General features: G+C 40.0%; 1 protein-coding gene across 1 annotated transcript in view; it reads right to left on the reverse strand.

The window, feature by feature from the left end:
• Positions 1–21,198, reverse strand: part of LOC124789784 (proteasome subunit alpha type-2) — a 32,090-nt gene that overhangs the window by 1,181 nt on the left and 9,711 nt on the right. Inside the window, exons 3-4 of the mRNA XM_047257255.1 lie at positions 15,753–15,866; positions 11,144–11,285 (exon numbers count right to left, since the gene is read on the reverse strand). Coding sequence (XP_047113211.1) covers positions 11,144–11,285; positions 15,753–15,866 — 256 coding nt within the window. The remainder of the gene's footprint in view (positions 1–11,143; positions 11,286–15,752; positions 15,867–21,198) is intronic.

The raw sequence follows: 21,198 nt of genomic DNA on the forward strand, positions 1-21,198 counted from the left end.
ACACACACACACACACACACTTGTGAACGTTCAATCTTTTCACACTGTGGAAGTGCTGCCTACTACAATGCATTTAAAAACACACAACTGAATGTAGCACTGTGCAGAAGCTTGTGACCATCAGAATACAGAAATGGTTGGTCAGTTATATTCCTCTATATAGTTGAATTTTGTTACTGTTATTTTGTTGGGACTTACTGATTTAAAAGTTTATTTACTGCAACAACAAACATTTCAAAATTAATTACTTAAGCACTTAAAAAGACATCACATTTTTCAGTGTTCACAATTGTAACCATGAGGTCTCACGCACAGTATATGATACAACCTAGAACTTTGTTCTTACTTTACCTTTTTTTTTTAACTTTGTTATCTAAACAATTTTTATGAGTTTTGATTGGGATTTTTTCAAAACAGACATGTCAGTTTTTATTACTAATAATTTTTATAATTAGTTGCAATTAGAAAAATTAGTATAGTATTCAAGATCTAGTTATCGACAATGTGGTTAAGCCTACTGTATAATATTACATACAGAAAAGTACTGCTACTAAGAAAATTATTTGTGACCTTTTGATTTTTAAGTTCTGTTCCTCAAGTCAAAGTAACAGTGTTTCAAATAAGCAAGATGCAGACGCCTCTTTAGATATGCTGATCAATGGGAAGATGTCAGATTCTGACTTATTGTAAGAGGGAGATTCAGTTTTGTATAGAATCCTCCTGTATTTTGAGAGAAAAAGGTGAGAGTGGGGGCTGATAAAGTAAACAGAGATGAAAGTTGTGTGTAACGTCACTGGTGACAGTGACAGCAATATTCAAGAAAGTAATATACCGTAGTTGCCAACAATGAAATTAATGATACAAAATACATTTTATTAGAAACAAAGGACATCAAGTGGCGCCATCATCCAATATCTATACTGGATTCATATTCTGAATGGAATCAACATACTGAAGAGCAGGAGTTACTTTCTCTTTCAGCTTATTGAAGTAAGTACACTCCCAATGACCTCTCCAGCACCATGGTTGATATGGCAAACATATATGCATTGCAAAGTGGTAAGATTGACAATTTCAATCAAATGGCACTAGCTGAGCACACAACACTGTTTCGGTTTCATATAATTATGTTAACTCCAAAATTTCTCAGAGTTTAAATGTACTGGGACATGACAATGAAACTAGAATTATTCTTAGATAGCATGTCAAGAAGCAGATTATTTCAACTCAGACCAAATTTGAACTACTCTTCATAACAGATGTTTGCAGTTACTTGTGGAGAAAGAATTAGCAGTTGATGAGGCAATGATCCCCTTTACAAGGCATCTCTCTCTGTGAAATGGAGCAAGGGGCCGGGGCAAGCAACTCCACGATGTATCAAATGTACAGGTTACGTGGTAACAGTGGACAAGCTTATGATTTTTTCTTTTTCAGGGAACAACTGAATTTCAGGAATCTTCACTGAAGGCACTTGGACAAGGACTAACAGCAGCTTTTCAGTTGGCCCAGAGAGTAAAAAGAGAAATACAGAATTTTGATACTTTTTCTTCATACAAGCTTCTCCGAGCACTGAAACAAGAAAACATTTATGCTGCTGGAACTGTTTTGCTAACCCTCCTCTAATGCCAGACAAGGAGGCACTGAAAAAGGGAAGAGGATTTTCAGAAGAAATTTGCAGCATGGATGACATAACACTGACAAAATAGATTGATTGACAGTTGTTCGTGGTTTAAATTTTATTAGCAAAGGAGAAACTGAGAAAGTAAATGCTGGGATGGTACAAAAAACAAAATAAATACACAACTACTGTTAACCAGAAATTGTAGAACATTACGAATATAATTTGTGGAATCATTTTGTTATTTACTAAAAACAGATAATCTTACATCTATTGTGTGTGTAGGAGTTCACATCTAGCTGCACTATGTAAATAAAGTCTTTTGGTCTGAAGTGATTTCTGTGTTCATTGAGATCCAGTGCACGTATCTGAGTACAAAGCAGCATATTTAGGAAACTGGTGCATATTCACTATGTGATCAAAGGTATCCCGACACCTGGCTTGGCTGAAAATGACTTGCATGTTTGTGGCACCCTCCATTGGTAATGCTGCAATTCAATATGGTGTTAGCCCATGCTTAGCCTTGATGACAGCTTCCGCTCTCGCAGGCATACATTCAGTCAGGTGCTGCAAGATTTCTTGGGGAATGACAGTCCATTCTTCACGGAGTGCTGCACTGAGGAGGGGTATCGATGTCAGTCAGTGAGGCATGGCACAAAGTCAGTGTTCCAAAACATCCCAATGGTGTTCTGTAGGATTCAGGTCAGGACTCTGTGCAGGTCAGTCCATTACAGGGATGTTATTGTCATGTAACCACTCCGCCACAGGCTGAGCATTATGAACACATGCTCTTTCATGTTGAAACATACAATCGCCATCCCAGAGTTGCTCTTCAACAGTGGGAAGCAAGAAGATGCTTAAAACATCAATGTAGGCATTTGGTGTGATAGTGCCACGCAAAACAACAAGGGGTGCAAGCCCCCTCCATGAAAAGAACGAGCACACCAAAACAACAACACCTCTGAATTTTAGTGATGGCACTACACACGCTGACAGATGATGTTTACTGGGCATTTGCCCACACCCTACCAGCGGATCGCCACACTATGTACCTTGATTCATCACTCCATGCAACGTTTTTCCACTGTTCAATCGTCCAATGTTTACGATCCTTACACCAAGCATGGCATCATTTGGCATTTACTGGCGTAATGTGTGGTTTATGAGCAGCCGCTCTACCATAAAATCTCCGTTTTATCACCTCCCGCCTGTCATAGTACGTGTAGTGGATCTTGATGCAGTTTGGAATTCCTGTGTGATGGCCTGGATAGATGTCTGTCTGCCTGTTACACATTACGACCCTCTTCAATTGTCGGCAGCCTTTGTCAATCAACAAATGAGGTTGGCCTGTACATTTTTGTGCTGTATGTGTCCCTTTTCGTTTCCACTTCACTATCACATCACAAACAGTGGACCTATGAATGTTCAGGAGTGTGAAAATCTCGTGTATAGACGTATGGCACAAGTGACACCCTATCACATGACCCCGTTCGAAGTCCGTGAGTTCCGCGGAGTGCCCTATTCTGCTCTCTCACGATGTCAAATGATTTTTTTAGGGGGGGGGGGGGGGGGGGGGGCTCCGGATACTTTTGATCAAATGGTGTATTTGTATAATTCATGTTTCTAACATCATTATTTAAAAAAGTTTCCTTACTACGGAAACAATTTAAGTCTGAAAGAATTAATGACCACATTCCTTCCATCCAAAGTGATATGCATAAAATATTTTAAACCTTAAGGCCACACACAATACTCCCATAAAACTCCTTACCCATTCCGATCCACAGACACTTACCTTATACCTCATTCCCCTAATACCTAAAAACAATAAAAGTAATTCATTCACCCAAAATCTTATTGAATGCTGTCTCTGGAAATCATTTTGAACAATTAGCTCAGGGAACAACAAATTTGAACAGTTGCGAGAACATACTTGGCGTCCAAGCAACAAATAATTGCAACCAAACAGGAAGCATCATGACGGATACAGGGATTAGCAACCACAAGGTCATTGTAGCAAGACTGAATACCGTAACATTCAAATCCAGCAAAATTAAATGCAAAATATAGCTGTTTAAAAAAGCAGATAAAAATTCACTTGACCTCTTCCTGAGAGACAGTCTCCAGCCTTTTCAATCTGGCTATGTAAGCACAGAGCGTACATGGCTTAAATTCAAAGAAACAATATTGACAGCCATTGAGAGACACATACCAAATTTATTAATAAGAGATGGTTCTGATTGCCAATGGTACATAAAACAGGTCGGAACACTGTCGCAGAAACTACGACAAAAAAATGCTAAATTTAAAGGAACACAAAATCCTCAAGTTCGGCAAAGTTTTACAGGAGCTCTAAATTCAGTGCAAACTTCCACACGACATGCTCTTAACAGTTTCCACAATGAAACTGTCTCAAAATATTGCAGAAAATCCAAAGACAATCTGTAATGTACACCAGTGGAAGGATACTCAATACCTTCACTGCACATTAGCAATGGTGATGTTACTGATGATAGTGCCGCTAAAGTAGGATTATTAAACAGTTTTCTGGAATTCCTCCACCAACGAACACAAAGTAAATATTTCAGAATTCAGATCAAGAACAATTGCAAATCCATGAAACTTAGATGTAGATATACTTGGTGCAGTGAAGCACCTTAAATCACTTAATAAAGGCAAGGACTGATCCACACTGTACTCCAGTTAGGTTCCTTTCAGAGTATGCTGATAAAATAGCTCCATAGTTTGTCATCTTATACAACCACTCACTCATCAAAATATCCATATCTAAAGACTGGAAAGCCCCACATGTCAGACCAATACTCGAGGAAGAAAACAGGATTAATCCAGATAATTACAGACCCATAACACTAATATCAATTTGCGGTAAGATTTTGGAAATAATACTGTGGTCTAACATTATGAATTACCTCGGAGAAAATTATTTATTGACTAATAGTTGATAAGGGTTCAGAAAATATTGTTCTGTAAAATAGCTATTTACTTTCAAAAAGTAATGAGTGCTTTCGGCAGGAGATGTCAAATCCATACTTATCAGATTTTAGATTTCCACTTTTGACATATCCTCACAATCATTTTCTAATCAAACTGCACGCCTACGAAGTATCATCTTAGTTGTGCATCTGGATTCATAATTTCCAGACAGAAAGATCACAGTTCATAATAACTGATTTAATATCATTGAGTAAAACAGAAGTGGTATCTGGCATTCCCCAAGGAAATGTTATAGGCCCTCTGCTTTTCCTGATATACATAAATGATTTATGAGCCAATCTGAGCAACCTCTTTGATTGTTTGGAGATGATGCTGTCATTTACTGTGTAGTAAAGTCAACAGATGATCAAAACAAATTATTGCCAAATGATTCACTCAAGGTATCTGTACGACACAAAAAGTGGCAATTGACTCTAAATAATGAAAGTGTGAAGTCATCCACGTGAGTATTAAAAAGAATCTGCTAAATTTCAATAACATGATAAACCACATCAATCTAAAGGCTCAGAATTCAGCTAATACTGAGGGGTTATGATTATGAATAACTTAACTTGGAATAATAATATAGATAATGTTATGGGGAAAACCAGAAGACTATGAAATATGGAAATTGGGGTGGCAGTCATTACGACAAAGGCATTTTTCATTGCAACAAGACCTTCTCATGAAATTCCAACCACCAGCTTTCTTACCCAAATGTGAAAATATTTTTTTGGCACCACCTACATAGGGAGAGTTGATCATCGTAGGAAAGTAAGAGAAATCAGAGGTTGGACAGAAAGACTCAAATGTTCATTTTTCCCACATGCTGGTCCAGAGCAGTGCAGTAGAGAAACAACTTGAAGGTGGTTCAATGAACCCTATGCCAGGCACTTAATTGTGAACTGCAGAGTAATCATGTAGATATAAATTCCTGTAACCACCAGCTGCTGTATAAACTCTACTGAATGGTGCTTCTCGTTTTTGTCTATATTGACTACCTCCTGGCACTGGTCAAAAATTGATTATAGAACCTTGCTTTCTGATGCAGTACACATAGTTGCCTTACTGGCCTGATTAGTCAAACATCACTATTTATATTACATGTCACAAGGACAACCATCCCAGCAACCTCCACCAATGAATACAGCCACTGTTGATCAGTATTCATTCCATCCACAGGAAAAAACAGATACTACTTCCCTGTACATCTCATCATCAATTCCAACCATCCCATTTACATTTGCCTCTCACACTAGAATGCAACCTCTTCCAAAAGCTACCTGAAGGCCTTCCTTAAACTTAATTTACTGTCACTCTAGCCCATTTCAACCCTAACTATAACTAACCCCTTCACCTCTGAATGTAAAATATGAATCAAGGAGACTACTACGTGAACCAGAATGGCTTCATTATACATCAACCTTTTCAAGGGCTGAATGGAAGAGGCACTCCTGGAAACCCAGATGTGTGGCAACTTGGCTTGGTACAGATTTATTGTAAACATGTTTGAGGTCAGGACTCATGGCGAAGAAGACCTGCTCTATACTTTCTGCAACTCCTTAATAACTTTTAGCAATGCAAACTCATCTCACGCTTTCAAAATGCAAAGCTATCTTCCCTATTGTTGACCTCCACCTTACTGAAGCCAACAGCCAAGTCTCTGCCCATACAAAACGAACCAAAAGGCGTTGAAGGACAATTAAATTTTCCAGCTTGGCTGTTATGCAATCACTGTCACTTTCATCATGATCATTTGATTTCATCTGTTACCCATTTTCAAGTGAATACTCCTATATTCTTAAAAACATGAGCAAGAAAAATGTTCTATACTTGTCAACATTTTAGAATAACTACTGACACAGAGGCAGCATACAAAATAAATAAATACATAAATTTCGCCACACCCCTCGCACATACCATCCTTCCAGATTTAATTTGGTACCTGAAACATCTTCCTTGTCAACCACACTTTACATGTCTCAAAAACTACACAGCCAAGGCTATGATTTCCTCATGTCAATCCCCAGAGTGGGACTGTCTCTTTTCACATTATGAACAGTTGCGTACTTTCACCCTTCTAGCTTATTTAACATCTGTGTTACAACATATGACAGGAAGGATAGGAACACAGGAATCAGTTGCAATCCCACTTGTTTTTTATTACTCTTGCATATCCAGATTTCAGCTACAGCTGTCTTCAGTGCATACAAGTGAGTTACAATCCAACAAACTCGTAACAGTACATGTCACCATATGACTTTAATGGTGTACAGGGATTAGTAATTTCCTTCCACCTATACACCAGCTAAGTCCAACACACCAGTAGAAACCTAGACCACTATTCCTCTGTGAAGGTTCTTACCTCTGTAATTGTGCAAACTGTATACCCTGCCCCATGCACCCACAAACTACCCACTAACATAGCCCCACCGAAGGTAGAGCCTACAGTATCACAGGCAGAGCAAATAAAAAACAGAAATGTTTTCCAACTAACGTAGAAATGACCACTACTACACTGGCAGAGCACACAAACGGGCACAGAAGAACTACTATCCCCTACTATTATTCTTTTTCTTGTGCCCCTATCCCACATCGGCACAGGGTTGACATGGTTATTAACCATTTGCCATTGTTAATTTAAAGGGTGACCAGATGCTCGTCCTTTCACCACACCTTTATCCCCCCCAGCACCACCAGGTTGGAATGTGTGTATTCCAACTGTCTGGCATATTAATGTGAGCGACAGCTTTCTAAATTCTTGCAAAACATGTTACTGAGGCAGGAGTGTGGTAGCAACATAGATGGAAGTAGCTTTAAAAAAACAACATTCTCAACTACATATACATGGATACTATACAAATCACATTTAAGTGCCTGGCAGAGGGTTCATCGAACCACCTCCACAATTCTCTATTGTTCCAATCTCGTACAGCATGTGAAAGGAACAAACACCTATATCTTTTCATACAAGCTCTGATTTCCCTTATTTTATCGTGGTGATCGTTTCTCCCTATGTAGGTCAGTGTCAACAAAATATTTTCGCAGTTGGAGGAGAAAGATGACTATTCAAATTTTGTGAGAAGATTCTGCCATAACGAAAAACACCTTTGATGTAATTATGTTCATCCAAAATCCTGTATCATTTCAGTGACACACTCTCCCATATTTCGCAATAATACAAAACGTGCTGCCCTTCTGTGAACTTTTTCAATGTAATCTGTCAATCCTATCTGGTAAGGATCCCACACCGTGCAGCAATATCCTAAATGAGAATGGACAAGCATAGTTTAGGCAGTCTCCTTAGTAGACATGCTACATTTTTTAAGTGTCCTGCCAATGAAACGCAGTCCTTGGTTACCCTTCCCCACAACATTTTCTGTGTGTTCCTTCCAATTTAAGTTGTTCATAATCATAATTCCTAAGTATTTAGTTGAATTTATGCCCTTTAGACTTGACCAAAGTTTAACAGATTCCTTTTAGCACTCATATGGACAACCTCACACTTTTGGTTATTTAGGGCAAATGCCAATTTTTGCTCCACACAGATATCTTTTCTAAATCATTTTGCAATTTGTTTTGATCTGCTCATAACTTTATTAGTCAATAAATGACACTGTCATCTGTAAACAATCTAAGATGGCTCCTCAGATTGTCTCCGCAAATCTTTTATATAGATAAGGTACAGCAAAGGGCCTATAAAATTATCTTGGGGAATGGCAGAAATCACTTCCGTTTTACTCAATGACTATCCGCCAATTACCACGACTGTGACCTCTCTGACAGGAAATCACAAATCCAGTCACATAACTGAGACGATATTCCACAAGCACGCAATTTTACTACTAGCCGCTTGTGTGGTACAATGTCAAAAGCCTTCCGGAAATCCAGAAGTACGGAATCGATCTGAAATCCCTTGTCAATAGCACTCAGCACTTCATGCGAGTAGTTGTGTTTCACAAGAGCAGTGTTTTCTAAATGACCGTGTGTCAACAGACTGTTTTCTTCAAGGTAATTCATGTTTGAACACAATATATGTTCCAAAATCCTGCAGCATATCGACGTTAACGATATGGGACTGTAATTTGATGGATTACTCCGATTACCTTCCTTGAATATTGGTGTGACCTGTGTAACTTTCCAGTCTTTGGGTAAGGATCTTTTGTTGAGTGAATGGTTGTATATGGTTGTTAAGTATGAAGCTATTGCATCAGCATACTCTGAAAGGAAGATAATTAGTGTACAGTCTGGACCAGAAGACTTGCTTTTATTAAGTGATTTAAGTTACTTCACTACTCAGAGGATATTTACTTCTATGTCACTCACATCGAAAGCTTTTCTTGATTCAAATTCTGTAATATTTACTTTGTCTTCTTTAGTGAAGGAATTTCAGAAAGTTGTGTTTAGTAACTCTACTTTGGCAGCACTGTCTTTGATAGTATCTCCATCGCTATTGCACAGAGAAGGCATTGACTGTATCTTGCAGCTAGCATTCGTCACATATGGCCAGATCTCTTTCGATTTTCTGCCAGGTTTCAAGACAAAGTTTCATTGTGGAAACTATTATATGCATCTCACATTGAAGTACACTAAATTTTGAGCTTCTGTAAAAGTTTGCCAATCTTAGGGATTTTGTGTCTGTTTAAATTTGGCTTGTTTGTTTCGTTGTTTCTGCAACAATGTTCTGACACGTTTTGTGTACCAAGGAGGGTCAGCTCCGTCATTTGTTAATTTATTTGGTATAAATCTCTCAATTGCTGCCGATACTATTTCTTTGAATTCAAGTCACATCTGGTCTACACATACATTGTTAATTTGGAAGGGGTGGAGATTGTCTCTCAGGAAGGTGTCAAATGAATTTTTATCTGCTTTTTCGCATAGGAATATTTTTCGTTTATTTTGGAGGATTTGCGGTTACAATATTCAATCTCACTACGACAACTCTGTGTTCACTAATCCCTGTACCCATTTTGATGCTCATTATTAACTCAGGAGTCAGGCTGGCTATCACACTGACCATCATCATTAATTCGCTCGGCAGATTTGATCCGGGACCAGCAGACCTCCCCGAACAATATGCACAACTATCTGGGTGCATAACTGTCCTTTGCCATTGTATATTTTTTAATTGTGTAATTTCATATTTCTTAAAATATCTTTTTTTTTTTTCAAAGCCAATTTCATCTCTCCTCCCCCAATCCAAGCTCGCCTTTCACCCTAACCTACCCCTGGCACCATTCATATCATTTCTCGTACTCTTAGTTTGTTTTTACTTTTCACTGTCATCATCTCAGGACTGAATCTGACACAGTAGTTACTGACCTCCTACTATCTCTCACCTTCCTCTTGATCTTTGTTTCCCCTCATCCTCACAACAAGTGGGCCCCTCTGATCCTGGTGTTTGTGTGGCCTGCATTTCTTTTTTAACTTTCCCCAAATAGTCCCTCTTTCTGCCATGAAGAAAGGATGACTAGTTGCGGAAGCTAATATAGTTTCTTGTACTTTTATCCCTATCATCGGTACTGTAAATTTTGCTCGTGAAGGGAGTACTGGCCAGCAATGAAGTTTCCTTCTGAAGCAAAGATGCAGGCTGTCCTCCTGATATCTCTCAATAATTCTAACTAATGTATATTATGAAGATGAACTAACATCCTACTGCCATTCTCAGCAGAGCACAAAAACTACATTAACTTTGTAAGCTTGCTGTCATTTCAAGAATGTACTTTAGAAGTAATTGTCAGTATATCTTAATTTCATAAAGCAGGTGGAACAAAAACATTACTCAATATAACAGAAGAACAATTATTTCTACAGATACTTTAAATTCCAATTTCTAAGGTTACAAAGGACAACACATAAGGAATAAAGTGTTATTTACCAATGGTACAGAAAGCAAACTGCAGCAATAAGAATCAAAGGACACTACAGGGCGACAGTAACTGAGACGAAAATGTGTGCGAGAGAATAGTAGATTATCTTCCAAGTTATTCTAACTGTCTGTGTTCCTGTTAACTACCTCTGAGGAATAAAATCTGGAAAGCTTAGCAATCATTTCAGTTTTGTTTATGGAATGCCTCAGCTACAGTGCATGTTATGACCTTCACTCCTTGCATTATTTGTTGTCCATCTAAAATTTCTAGAATTGAATTACTTTTTTTGGCACAGATTACTTAAGTTGGTTCAAATGGCTCTGAGCACTATGGGACTTAGCATCTATGGTCATCAGTCCCCTAGAGCTTAGAACTACTTAAACCTAACTAACCTAAGGACAGCACACAACACCCAGCCATCACGAGGCACAGAAAATCCCTGTCCCCGCCGGGAATCGAACCCGGGAACCCGGGCGTGGGAAGCGAGAACGCTACCGCACGACCACGAGATGCGGGCAGATTACTTAAGTGTATCACAGTTTATTATCTCTTAATGTTACATCTTTTTTTGTTTCTGTATACATTTAACAGATAGCAATACTTGTTATTTTAGAACATGCTCAGATGTTTTACATGATTGAAAGAAAATTATACAACTTACCCAGATTGTGTATACTCCTGCATGACCATAGCAACTCTCTGGACCAACTGTGCAGTTGGAATAGGTTCTTGATATATAAGCTGATACTGCTGAGCCATCTTTCTTGCACGTTTCACTAACAGTCGATAATCTGGACCCATACCTGACCAAGGGCATTCACAATTAAGAACAATTCATCAACAAAATATAGAAAGAAAAGGCAAACACTTCATAGTACTCAATGTAATGTTATAGCTTCACACAATACAAAATCCTGCCATCTGCTTAGTGTAGTACATCACTTTAAGGATCATAAAATACGTGTGGCCATTCCAATATATTTAGAACAGAATAATTATATGACTGTAAATAATTTAATAGCATATTGTCCCAAGCTTTCTACATCATTGCAAAACAAGGCCAATGCAAGTTACTGCAAGATTATCAAATTACAACCACTCATAAGTCTCCAAGATAATAGCATCATATCTAATACAGCACTGGTGTGTGTAACAGGTTTCGGAATGTTGTCAACTTTATTTACTAATATTCACAGAGTGAATAAGTGATGCTTATAAAGTAATCATCTTGACCATTCATTTAGCTGCTAGTACTACAAAAGCATGACCTGAATAGTGAAATGACTTTAGTCCAGCTGCTGATAACTGCTGGATGTAAACAGAACACTAAAATTTATTTTGATACTACAAATTCAAAGCTCTGTTATTCATTACCCATTTGGTTGTAGGAATCTTTCAGGTAATTGACGATTCTTTCACCTCTTGCAGTAACTTGCTGACACGAAAAATGCCAAGTTATGCCATGATTCAGAATCCACATTAAACTGTATTTCCCCCTACAACTGGTTGAATAATTCACCTTTACTGTTTTTATTTACAGTGACACTCATACTCAAACTATGGCCAGATTTTGCAGTCTGCTGCAATAGTTAGCCTTTCAGGAAATTCAAATAGAATGTTTTTAAATCATCAAAGCAAACAATGGTGACTTCACAACATCATGATCCTCTACATTTAATGAACAGTTTACTTAGTTTTCAGAAAACATTCAGTGGTCACAGGTTAGCTACATCTTATGTTACTTCACATCCTCATTTCTGTTGCTTATCAAGTGGCACAAATATATTTTTACTGTTACGGTGATTATTTTGTGAACTTACAAACTGAGGTCAGGATTTGGTGCAATTATTTCAAGTTATTGCTATGGGCACATCTGCTCACTGCTCTCTTGTTGGCAAACTTATGACAAGCAGATGATGTGCCCTCCCCACTCCCCAAATCTTCATCACACCTCTGTACAACCTGAGCACACTAGTCTATTATCTGTGTATGATTACTGACCATGACACATATATGCTGCACTCTATCCGAATTTCCATCAACCTAAGACTTAACTACCAACCTCTGCAGCCGAGGTCACTTACGCAAGTCTGTGTGGTGGTACTCAACTTGGAGGTAAACCGGTTCGAATCTGGGAGATAGATGAAATTTTCACTGCCAGTATTTGGCCACAAAGAGGAGGAGATGCAGTGGCATGATGTTTATTATCACTAGTTTTGTGCCAATGTCTTGGATTGAATGACAACCCTCTCTACAGTGTCTCATGAAGCAAGGACATTTGAAACTTGATGGTGATCCATCCGTCGGATGGAAATGTTAAGTTCAACGGCCCCCTTAGTGCCTTTTGTGAAGGGTAGGGCATCTGCAGGCACCACGTGTCACCCTCTCCCTTACCTTCATCCATGACAACAGAAACGCAACATTACTACACTGTAGATGCACTCATCATAGTCATCTGCAAGTCTCAGATACCCACTGGATGATACACAGGACGCTTCATAATGGGTACATGAACGCAACAGCAAACGACATCCTCTAGGATCTTTCCTTGGGTAGCAGTGCAAGATTCCTGCACCTGTTCCCCATCACTGATTCCCTGAGTATGGGCTATTTACTTAGTGCCTTATGTTGTTGGCCACTTAACATCACAATTAAAAGTTCGGATGTATGTGATTCATTACGTTCTTTCATGGTTAAATCTTGATACAGCTACTTCAAAGCCAATTAACTATCAGTGCTTCTACGAAATAAAATACCTGATATGTAATGAAAAGACACTTTATTTTGCTATTACTACCTGGCAAAAAAATATCAAAAAATTATTATACAGTGGCAAATACAACTATAAATATGTATCAATAGCCATTGTCATCTCCTTTAAATTATTTTTTACAAGTTGGTAGCACCATGTTTACACAATTAGGACAGAACAATTGTTCTGAGGTTTACAGGGAATTAGGAGTCAGGACTGCACTGTTAGTCACCCCAAACAGAGAACATACTTTGCTCAAGCTTCACACTTTGTGATATGGACTGTGATACGCTCACACAACAGTGTTCATCTTCAGCAATAATAGCACAGAAAATGCCATAAAATCAGCTAAGTAGAAGATGCACGCATCTTCCATATTTACTTACTTGTGTAAGCTGACTTCCAAATTTTTCTTTGATAACAATGAATGAACCAGATAGGTCTGATTCAAAATTCTAGATTCGTGCAGTCTATTCTTCATGTCAAGTTTGTATGATTTTTCAGAGAGAGTATCAAGCCTTGGATGTATTGTGATACATAAATCGTCATATATGAGTGCTTGTGCTTTATACATTCTTAACAGAACTATCCTCCTAAACCCATAATTCAAGAAGTGTGGTCTCTCAGACTGCGTGAAAATTTTTGAACTCACTCTCCAAGACCAGTTGTGGTGGAATACTTCTAAACTCCCCCACCTACCTTAAATTGCCAACCCTACGATGTTTTGTTGTTGGTTACATTACTGCCTTCTGTGTTTATTGTTGACATCTACTCCTGATAGGTGTTGGATTCTCCTAGACCGAACCTTGTCAACCACATACCTGTTTTCTCCAGTACGGTACCATATAGCTTAAAATTTGTTGGCATGAATGTGTCATTTTTAACTTTCTTGAGTTTGATGAAATTGTTAGTCAGTCTACAGAGGAATGTTTCAGTGATATAGATCAACAAATAAATGGAAAAGACAAGGATCTTACATTAGCCAGTGATCACAGTTCTGCTACCAAACACGAGTGTCATTCAGCGGAAGAACTTTAGGAAAGTTGTGATGGGGCTCTGTCCATTTCTTCAATGTGTCTGTTAAAATTGAATGTGTTCTGAGTAGTTCCCAGCAATGAACATGAATTTGACAGACTTTCTTTTTGCACCTATCGGGTGGAATTTTTATGTGCAAATTTAAACCCTGGAATTTAATTTATTTGGAAATTTATTTGCTACAGAGATTGTATAATTTTTCAGAATGTAAAATTCAGTACTCTCACAGTCTATTTGTGTGTACTATTTAAAAGAACCACATGAAATAATGTGCTTTTGTGTGATAAATAGTAAAATGCTGCCAGCTTTGTTTAGTGCAATAAAATAAACTAGAAGCATTTAAACAACACTTAAATGATTGTAAAAATAAATGTTATATAGCATAAATTAAAAATTTCAAACCATTTTTGGCCTTAATCTCTGTTTAAACATAGAGGTCTCAGAGACCCCACCTTGTGGTGTACATTACAGAAAAGTCACCTCGTGAGTTAAGGGTTAATAAAGGTTGGGGGAGGAGAGTGGGGGCGGGGGAGGAGAGTGGGGGCGGGGGAGGAGAGTGGGGGCGGGGGAGGAGAGTGGGGGCGGGGGAGGAGAGTGGGGGCGGGGGAGGAGAGTGGGGGCGGGGGAGGGAGCAATTCATTCAAAATTTCAGTGTGTTTCTATGTGAATGGATGTATATTTTTGAGAATTTTCAGGAGTTCTGCATGTTGTACATAACATATTTTGCAGTAAACTGGTGTCTGTGATCTACAGTTAATGCAGCATTTACTTCACCATATTGTGTTACATTTACTAATTTCTTCTAACAAGAGTGTATATTGTCAGTATCACAAATTAACTCCATTTTTGAATTTTTTCATGACTGCAGCCCTAAAAATGTGTCGAGGAATTGGTAAATTTTATCCCAAGTTGTAATATACTGAGAAGAATAGGGAAGGTTAAAAAGACCTGCCTTGCTAACAGAGTTTCAACATATGAGGTGTGTGTGTGTGTGTGTGTGTGTGTGTGTGTGTGTGTGTTTTGTGTGTTGTGTTGTGTGGTGTGTGTGTGTGTGTGTGTGTGTGTGTGTGTGTGTGTGTGTGTGTGCGCGCGCGCGCGCACACTAGCCAGCAATTCTGTCCCGTACTTTATACTTTTCTTAAATAAAATTTCCCAAGCCTAAATTTTGATTCCTACAGCATTTACATACATCATGCAGGGTCAATGGATTAATTGTCTTCTTTCGTTTTCACTATTAAAAACTAACATTAATATTCAACATTCAGGATCACAAAAAACACCCAACTTCTGAGAATTTTTCATAGAGACACTCTGAGAACAAACGGGATACCTCCAACCTATAAATTGCTAGCACACTTGAAAATTTACATATACCAGTTACCTTAAGAGGACTAAAACTGGAATAAAACTAAGTAGTCACGACGACACAATATGAGTAACACCAGTTACAATACATAGTGAATCAACAAAAAATTACACTTACCACTGTACACCATACCAATGTGCTTTGTTATGAGTTCAACCTTATTGACACTATGTTCCTCATAGAGAATTGACTTGTGTTTGTTCTCAGTAGCAAGAACAACTCCATTTGATGCTGTAATAAGGAAAATAAGTTACAGTTAATGATCACAAATATACAGCTAAAAAGAAGACATACTCAATGTCGACAATGATACAACAGCAAAATCTATTTACAATTCACTTGAGTCAGCAACTCCTTAAAGAGTAGTAGTTTTACGGGAAGTGTTGAAGATGCACTGTATTCCTACAACCAATAATAATTTTGCCATGAACTGTGCCCCAAGCAGCTAGGTGTGGCTGTTACTGTAGATGGCTGGCATGCTATGGGTCACTAGTTTAAACCCAACCACCGGTAATTGTTTGTTCTCGTTATCTTTGTATAGATATCAGTACTCTCCGTACAGGAGTTCAGTTCTGTTCCAGCTGTACGTTGGTGTTCAAAATACATGTGCTTTCATTACCAAGTGTTGTATTTTATTAACAACATTGCTTTTGGATGAGTACTTGATTATGGGTATGATGCGACACTGGTGGAGATGCAGGGTACTTCAAAACATCTACATCTCAGTAGTTCCAATTGTGCTGTTGTTGTGGTCTTCCGACTGATATCTTGTTCAATGCAACTCTCCATACTAGTCTATCCTATGCAAGTCTCTTTATCTCTGCATAACTACTGCAACCTACACCCCACGAAGCTGCCTACTGTATTCAAGCCTTTCTCTTCCTCTAGAACTCCTACCCCCCCTACCTCCAAACTTCCTTCCATTACCAATTTGATGCCTAAGGACGTGTCCCACTAACTGATCCTTCTTTCAGCTGAGTTGTGCCACTAGTTTCTTTTTTCCCCCAACTCGATTCTGCACCTCCATATTTCTTATTCAATCTACTCAGCTAATCTTTACTGTTATTCTATAGCACCACATTTCAAATGCTTCTTTCTTCTTGTCTCAATTTTCTGTTGTCCATATTTCACCTCCACACAAGTGTACATTCTCAATACATATATTCAGTAAAAACTTCCTGGCACTTAAATCTACATTAATCTTAACAAATTCCTATTTTCAGAAAGCATTTTCTTGCTTTAGTCAGTCCGCATTTTATATACTCTGTATTTGGATCATCATCTCTAATTATGCTGCCCAAATAGCAATACTCATCTGCTACTTCCAGTGTCTCAGTTCCTGATCTAGTTTTTCCTCAGTATAGCATGATTTGCTTTGACTAATTCCATTACCTCTTTTTTACTTTCACTGTTTTTTTCTTTTTATCTCCTTTTCACAATGCTATCCACTTAGTCAACTGCTCTTCCCAGTCCTTAGCTGTCTGACCATCACAATGTCATCAGCAAACCTCAAAGTTTTTATTTCTCCTCTCAGAACTTTTAATTCCCTTTCCAATTTTCTAGTTGGTTTCTTTCACACCTTGCTCAAGTACACAATGAAAAACAACAGGGATACGCTACAACCCTGTCTCGCTCCCTTCTCAACTAAGACTTCCGTTACACGTCATTTGCCTCTTATAATTGTAGTATGGCTTCTGTACAAGTTGTAAATAGCCTTTCCACCCTGTATTTTATCTCTGCTACCTTCAATGTTTTGAAGTGTAGTCCAGTCAATATAATCAAAAACTTTCTCAAACTTCACCAATTCTGTAAACGTAGGTTTGCCTTTCTTCAACCTACCTTCTATAATACGTGACAGGGACAGTATTGTTTTGTTATGCTTCGCTTTAGGGCGCAAAAAACAACTGGGGTTATACGCACCCAAGTCAAAACTATAGAAAACGAACACAGAAAGGAGTTAAATGACTATATGTCAGTCCCAATGGACAGAATAGCAGACAGTTAAAAACAGGCACATGGAAAATGGGCTAAAAAACACCATGCACAAACAGAAGTCCAAACTTAAAAATTAAATGACCTTCAGCATATTGCTTCGGTGGATAAAAAGTAAAATGCAGTCGACAGCCCTTGCGTCACTCACTAAAACGGCTGATAAATCAGACGGCAAACCTGAGCTGCAATGTAAATTGTTTAATTAAAAAAGGACATTCCAGCAGGAACTGGCCGACTGTTAAAATTTGGGCACAATGTGTACAAAGTGGTGGGGCAGCACCACTTAGCAAATGATGATGCCTAAAAAGGCAGTGCCCAATATGCAGCCAAGTTAAAATAATCTCTCCCAGCTGGAGGGCCGAGAGGAGGTTGTCCAAGGCGCTGGGAGAGGCTTAATAAGCCGAAGCTCATTTCCGTGACGGGAGGACCATTGTTGATGCCAAAGGGACACCACCACCTGACAGATGGCAATGCAGAGATCATCGGATGGAATAAAAGTACTTGTGAGCTGAGATACAAGGACTGCAGCCTTGGCAGCAGCATCAGCAGCCTTGTTTACTGGCAGACTGACATGACCAGAGGCCCACCTGACTCCACCAAGAGCGAGCAAGTGACAGTTTTCCTGGACCTGCTGCACTAAGAGATGAGCAGTGTACACTGCACACAGACTTTGGAGGGCACTGAGCGTGTCTGAGCAGAAGACACAATTGGAAAGGCTGTGTAGTCGTATGTACTCCGTGGCCTTATACAAAGCAAAGAGCTCGGCTGTAAATACTGATGAGTGTCTCAGAAGCCGATATCAACAGACACAGGTGCCAATGACTAAGGCACATCCGATCCCACATTCAGTCTGAAAGGTACTATCGTGAAGTTCCATGTGAAGGTCATGAAACTGGAGGCAATAGACCAAGGCTAGAGTAGTGTCCTTAGGGAGTAAATTAAGGCCAAGGTTAACACGGGCCACTTCATGAAGCCAAGGTGGTGAAGAGTTCACACCCACCGGCAAAGTTGCAGTTAGTGTGAAGTTAAGCTGCCAAAACAAGTGGCAAAAGCAGACTCCAGGAGGTAACAGAGAAGATGGATGTGCCACATACTGGGGATCAAAGGAATCATCGAAGAAAGAGGCCACGCTTGGCAGACAAATGGCATGCATACCTGCTAAGGAGAAAGTCACAGCGGTAGGACAGTGGTAGTCCAGTAGCTTCAGCATACAGATTCTCAGCCGGGCTGGTGTAAAAGGTGCCTGTGGCCAAACGGAAGCCATGATGGTGGATAGTGTTGAGATGGCGTAAGAGAGATGGGCGTGCAGACACATAAACAAAGCGCCCATAGTCAAATTTCGAACAGACAAGGGACCAGTACAAACAGAGGAGGGTGGTTCAATTGGCACCCCAGGAAGTACCATTGAGGACACTTAGGAGATTGAGGCACCATGTACAGCGGGCTGCCAGGTAAGACACATGGGAACACCAAGCGAGTTTCCTATCAAGCATGAGCCCCAGAAATTTCGTAGTTTCAACCAATGGAAGGGCAACAGGCCCAAGATGTAGAGATGGTGGGAGAAACCATGTGCGCCGCCAGAAATTCGTACAGACGATTTTGTCAGTGGAAAAGCGAAAGCCATTGTCATTGCTCCAGGAGTAAAGGTGATCAAGACAGTGCTTAAGACGCTGCCTGATGAGGCAGGCCCATTGAGAACTGCAATAGATGGCAAAATCGTCAACAAAAAAAGAGCCAGAGATGCCCAGTGGGAGACAGGCCATTATAATGGCAATAACAAAGAGAATGACTTCCAGGACCGAACCCTGAGGCACACCATTTTCCTGGACAAAGGAATCCAACAAGGCATAACCCACACACACCTCGAAAACTCGGGTCTTGTAAAAATGTCCGAAGAAAAAAGGGCAGGTGCCCACCGAAGTCCCACATGTAAAGAGTACAGAGAGTACCAGTTATCCAGCAGGTGTTGTAGGCCTTCTCCAGATCAAAAAACACAGCCACAGTCTGGGATTTCCACAGAAAACCATTTATGACACGGGTGGACAACGTAACAAGATTGTCAACTGCAGAATGCCACGTTCGAAATCGACACTGTGCATTCGTTAGAAAATGGCGAGACTCGAGCCACCACACCAGCCGGGCATGAATCATACGTTCCATCACCTTGTAAATGCAACTGGTGAGAGAGATGGGGCAGTACCTAGAAGGAAGGTTTTTGTCCTTATCGGGCTTTGTTATGGGTATGACGGTGGCTTCACTCCAGTGTCCCGGAAATGTGCCCTCTGCTGCCCACACACGGTTTTACGTGTTTAGCAGAAAGTATTTGACCGCAAGAGAAAGCTGCTACAACACCCAAATGTGGATGACGTGTCAGGTCCTGGGACGGAGGATTGGGATGAACTGAGAGCATAATCTAGCTCCCTCATAGTAAAGTCAGCATTGTAGCACTCATGGTTTGGAGAAGAGAAGGGTATCGCCCGAGCTTCCTCCACTCAATTCCGATGGAGGAAGGAAGCGTGATAGTGGGAAGAGATCGAAACTTCCGCAAAATGGCGCCCCAAGGTGTTGGAGATAGCAATAGGATGCACGATGACATCGTCAGCGACTGTCAGGCCAGAAATTTGGGAATGGATCTTGGTTCCAGAGAGCCGTCGGAGGTTGGCCCACATGACAGAGGATGATGTGGAACTGTGAAAAGAACTAGTAAATGAAATCCAGCTAGCTCTTTTGCTATTCCGAAGAACACGACGACACTTTGCACGCATCTGTTTACAATGAATGCAGTTTGCCAGCATAGGGTGGCGGTTAAAAATGTGGAGAGCACGCCTATGTGCGCGAATTGCATCGCAGCATGCCTCAGTCCACCAAGGGACTGGGACACGACATGGTAGAGAGGAAGTGCAGGGGATGAAACGTTCTGCAGCACAGGATAACATTTGTGAGGTATTTGACCTGGTCATCCCAACTGTGGAAATCATCTTCTTCGAAGGTCGCCAGGGAGGAGTAAAGATGCCAGTCAGCCTCAGGAAGCTGCCATTTAGGTGTGCATGCAGATGGGGTAGGAGTCAGCAAACAGATAGCACACAGGAAACTGTTGCTCAAGTAGGTGTCAGGAAAAACGGACCATTCATGACGATGGGCAAGCTGGGCAGTGCGGGATAGGTCCGAAAGGGAATAGGTGTGCGAGGAGTCAGAAAGGAAAGTGGGTGCTCCAGTGTTAAGGCAGAAGAGGTTGAGTTGGTTAAGAAGGTCGACTAAGAGGGCACCTCTCGGACAGGTCCTGGGAGAACCCAAAAGGGGATGATGCACATTAAAGTCACCGAGTAGCAAAAATGAGGTAGGTAGCTGCCCAATAAGTTGAAGGAAGTCTGCCCTGGTGACAGCGAATGATGGAGGGACATATATGGTACAGAGAGAAAAAGTCAGGTGGGGAAGGAAGCGAACTGCAACAGCTTGAAGATTGGTAGCCAGGGAGATGGGTTGATTATGAATTTCATCCCGTATGAGCAGCATGATGCCCCCATGAGAGGGAATGCCGATTTCAGGGGGAAGGTCAAAACAAATTGGTAAG

This window comes from Schistocerca piceifrons, chromosome 1, assembly GCF_021461385.2.
Source record: "Schistocerca piceifrons isolate TAMUIC-IGC-003096 chromosome 1, iqSchPice1.1, whole genome shotgun sequence".
NCBI classification, from domain to species: Eukaryota; Metazoa; Arthropoda; class Insecta; order Orthoptera; family Acrididae; genus Schistocerca; species Schistocerca piceifrons.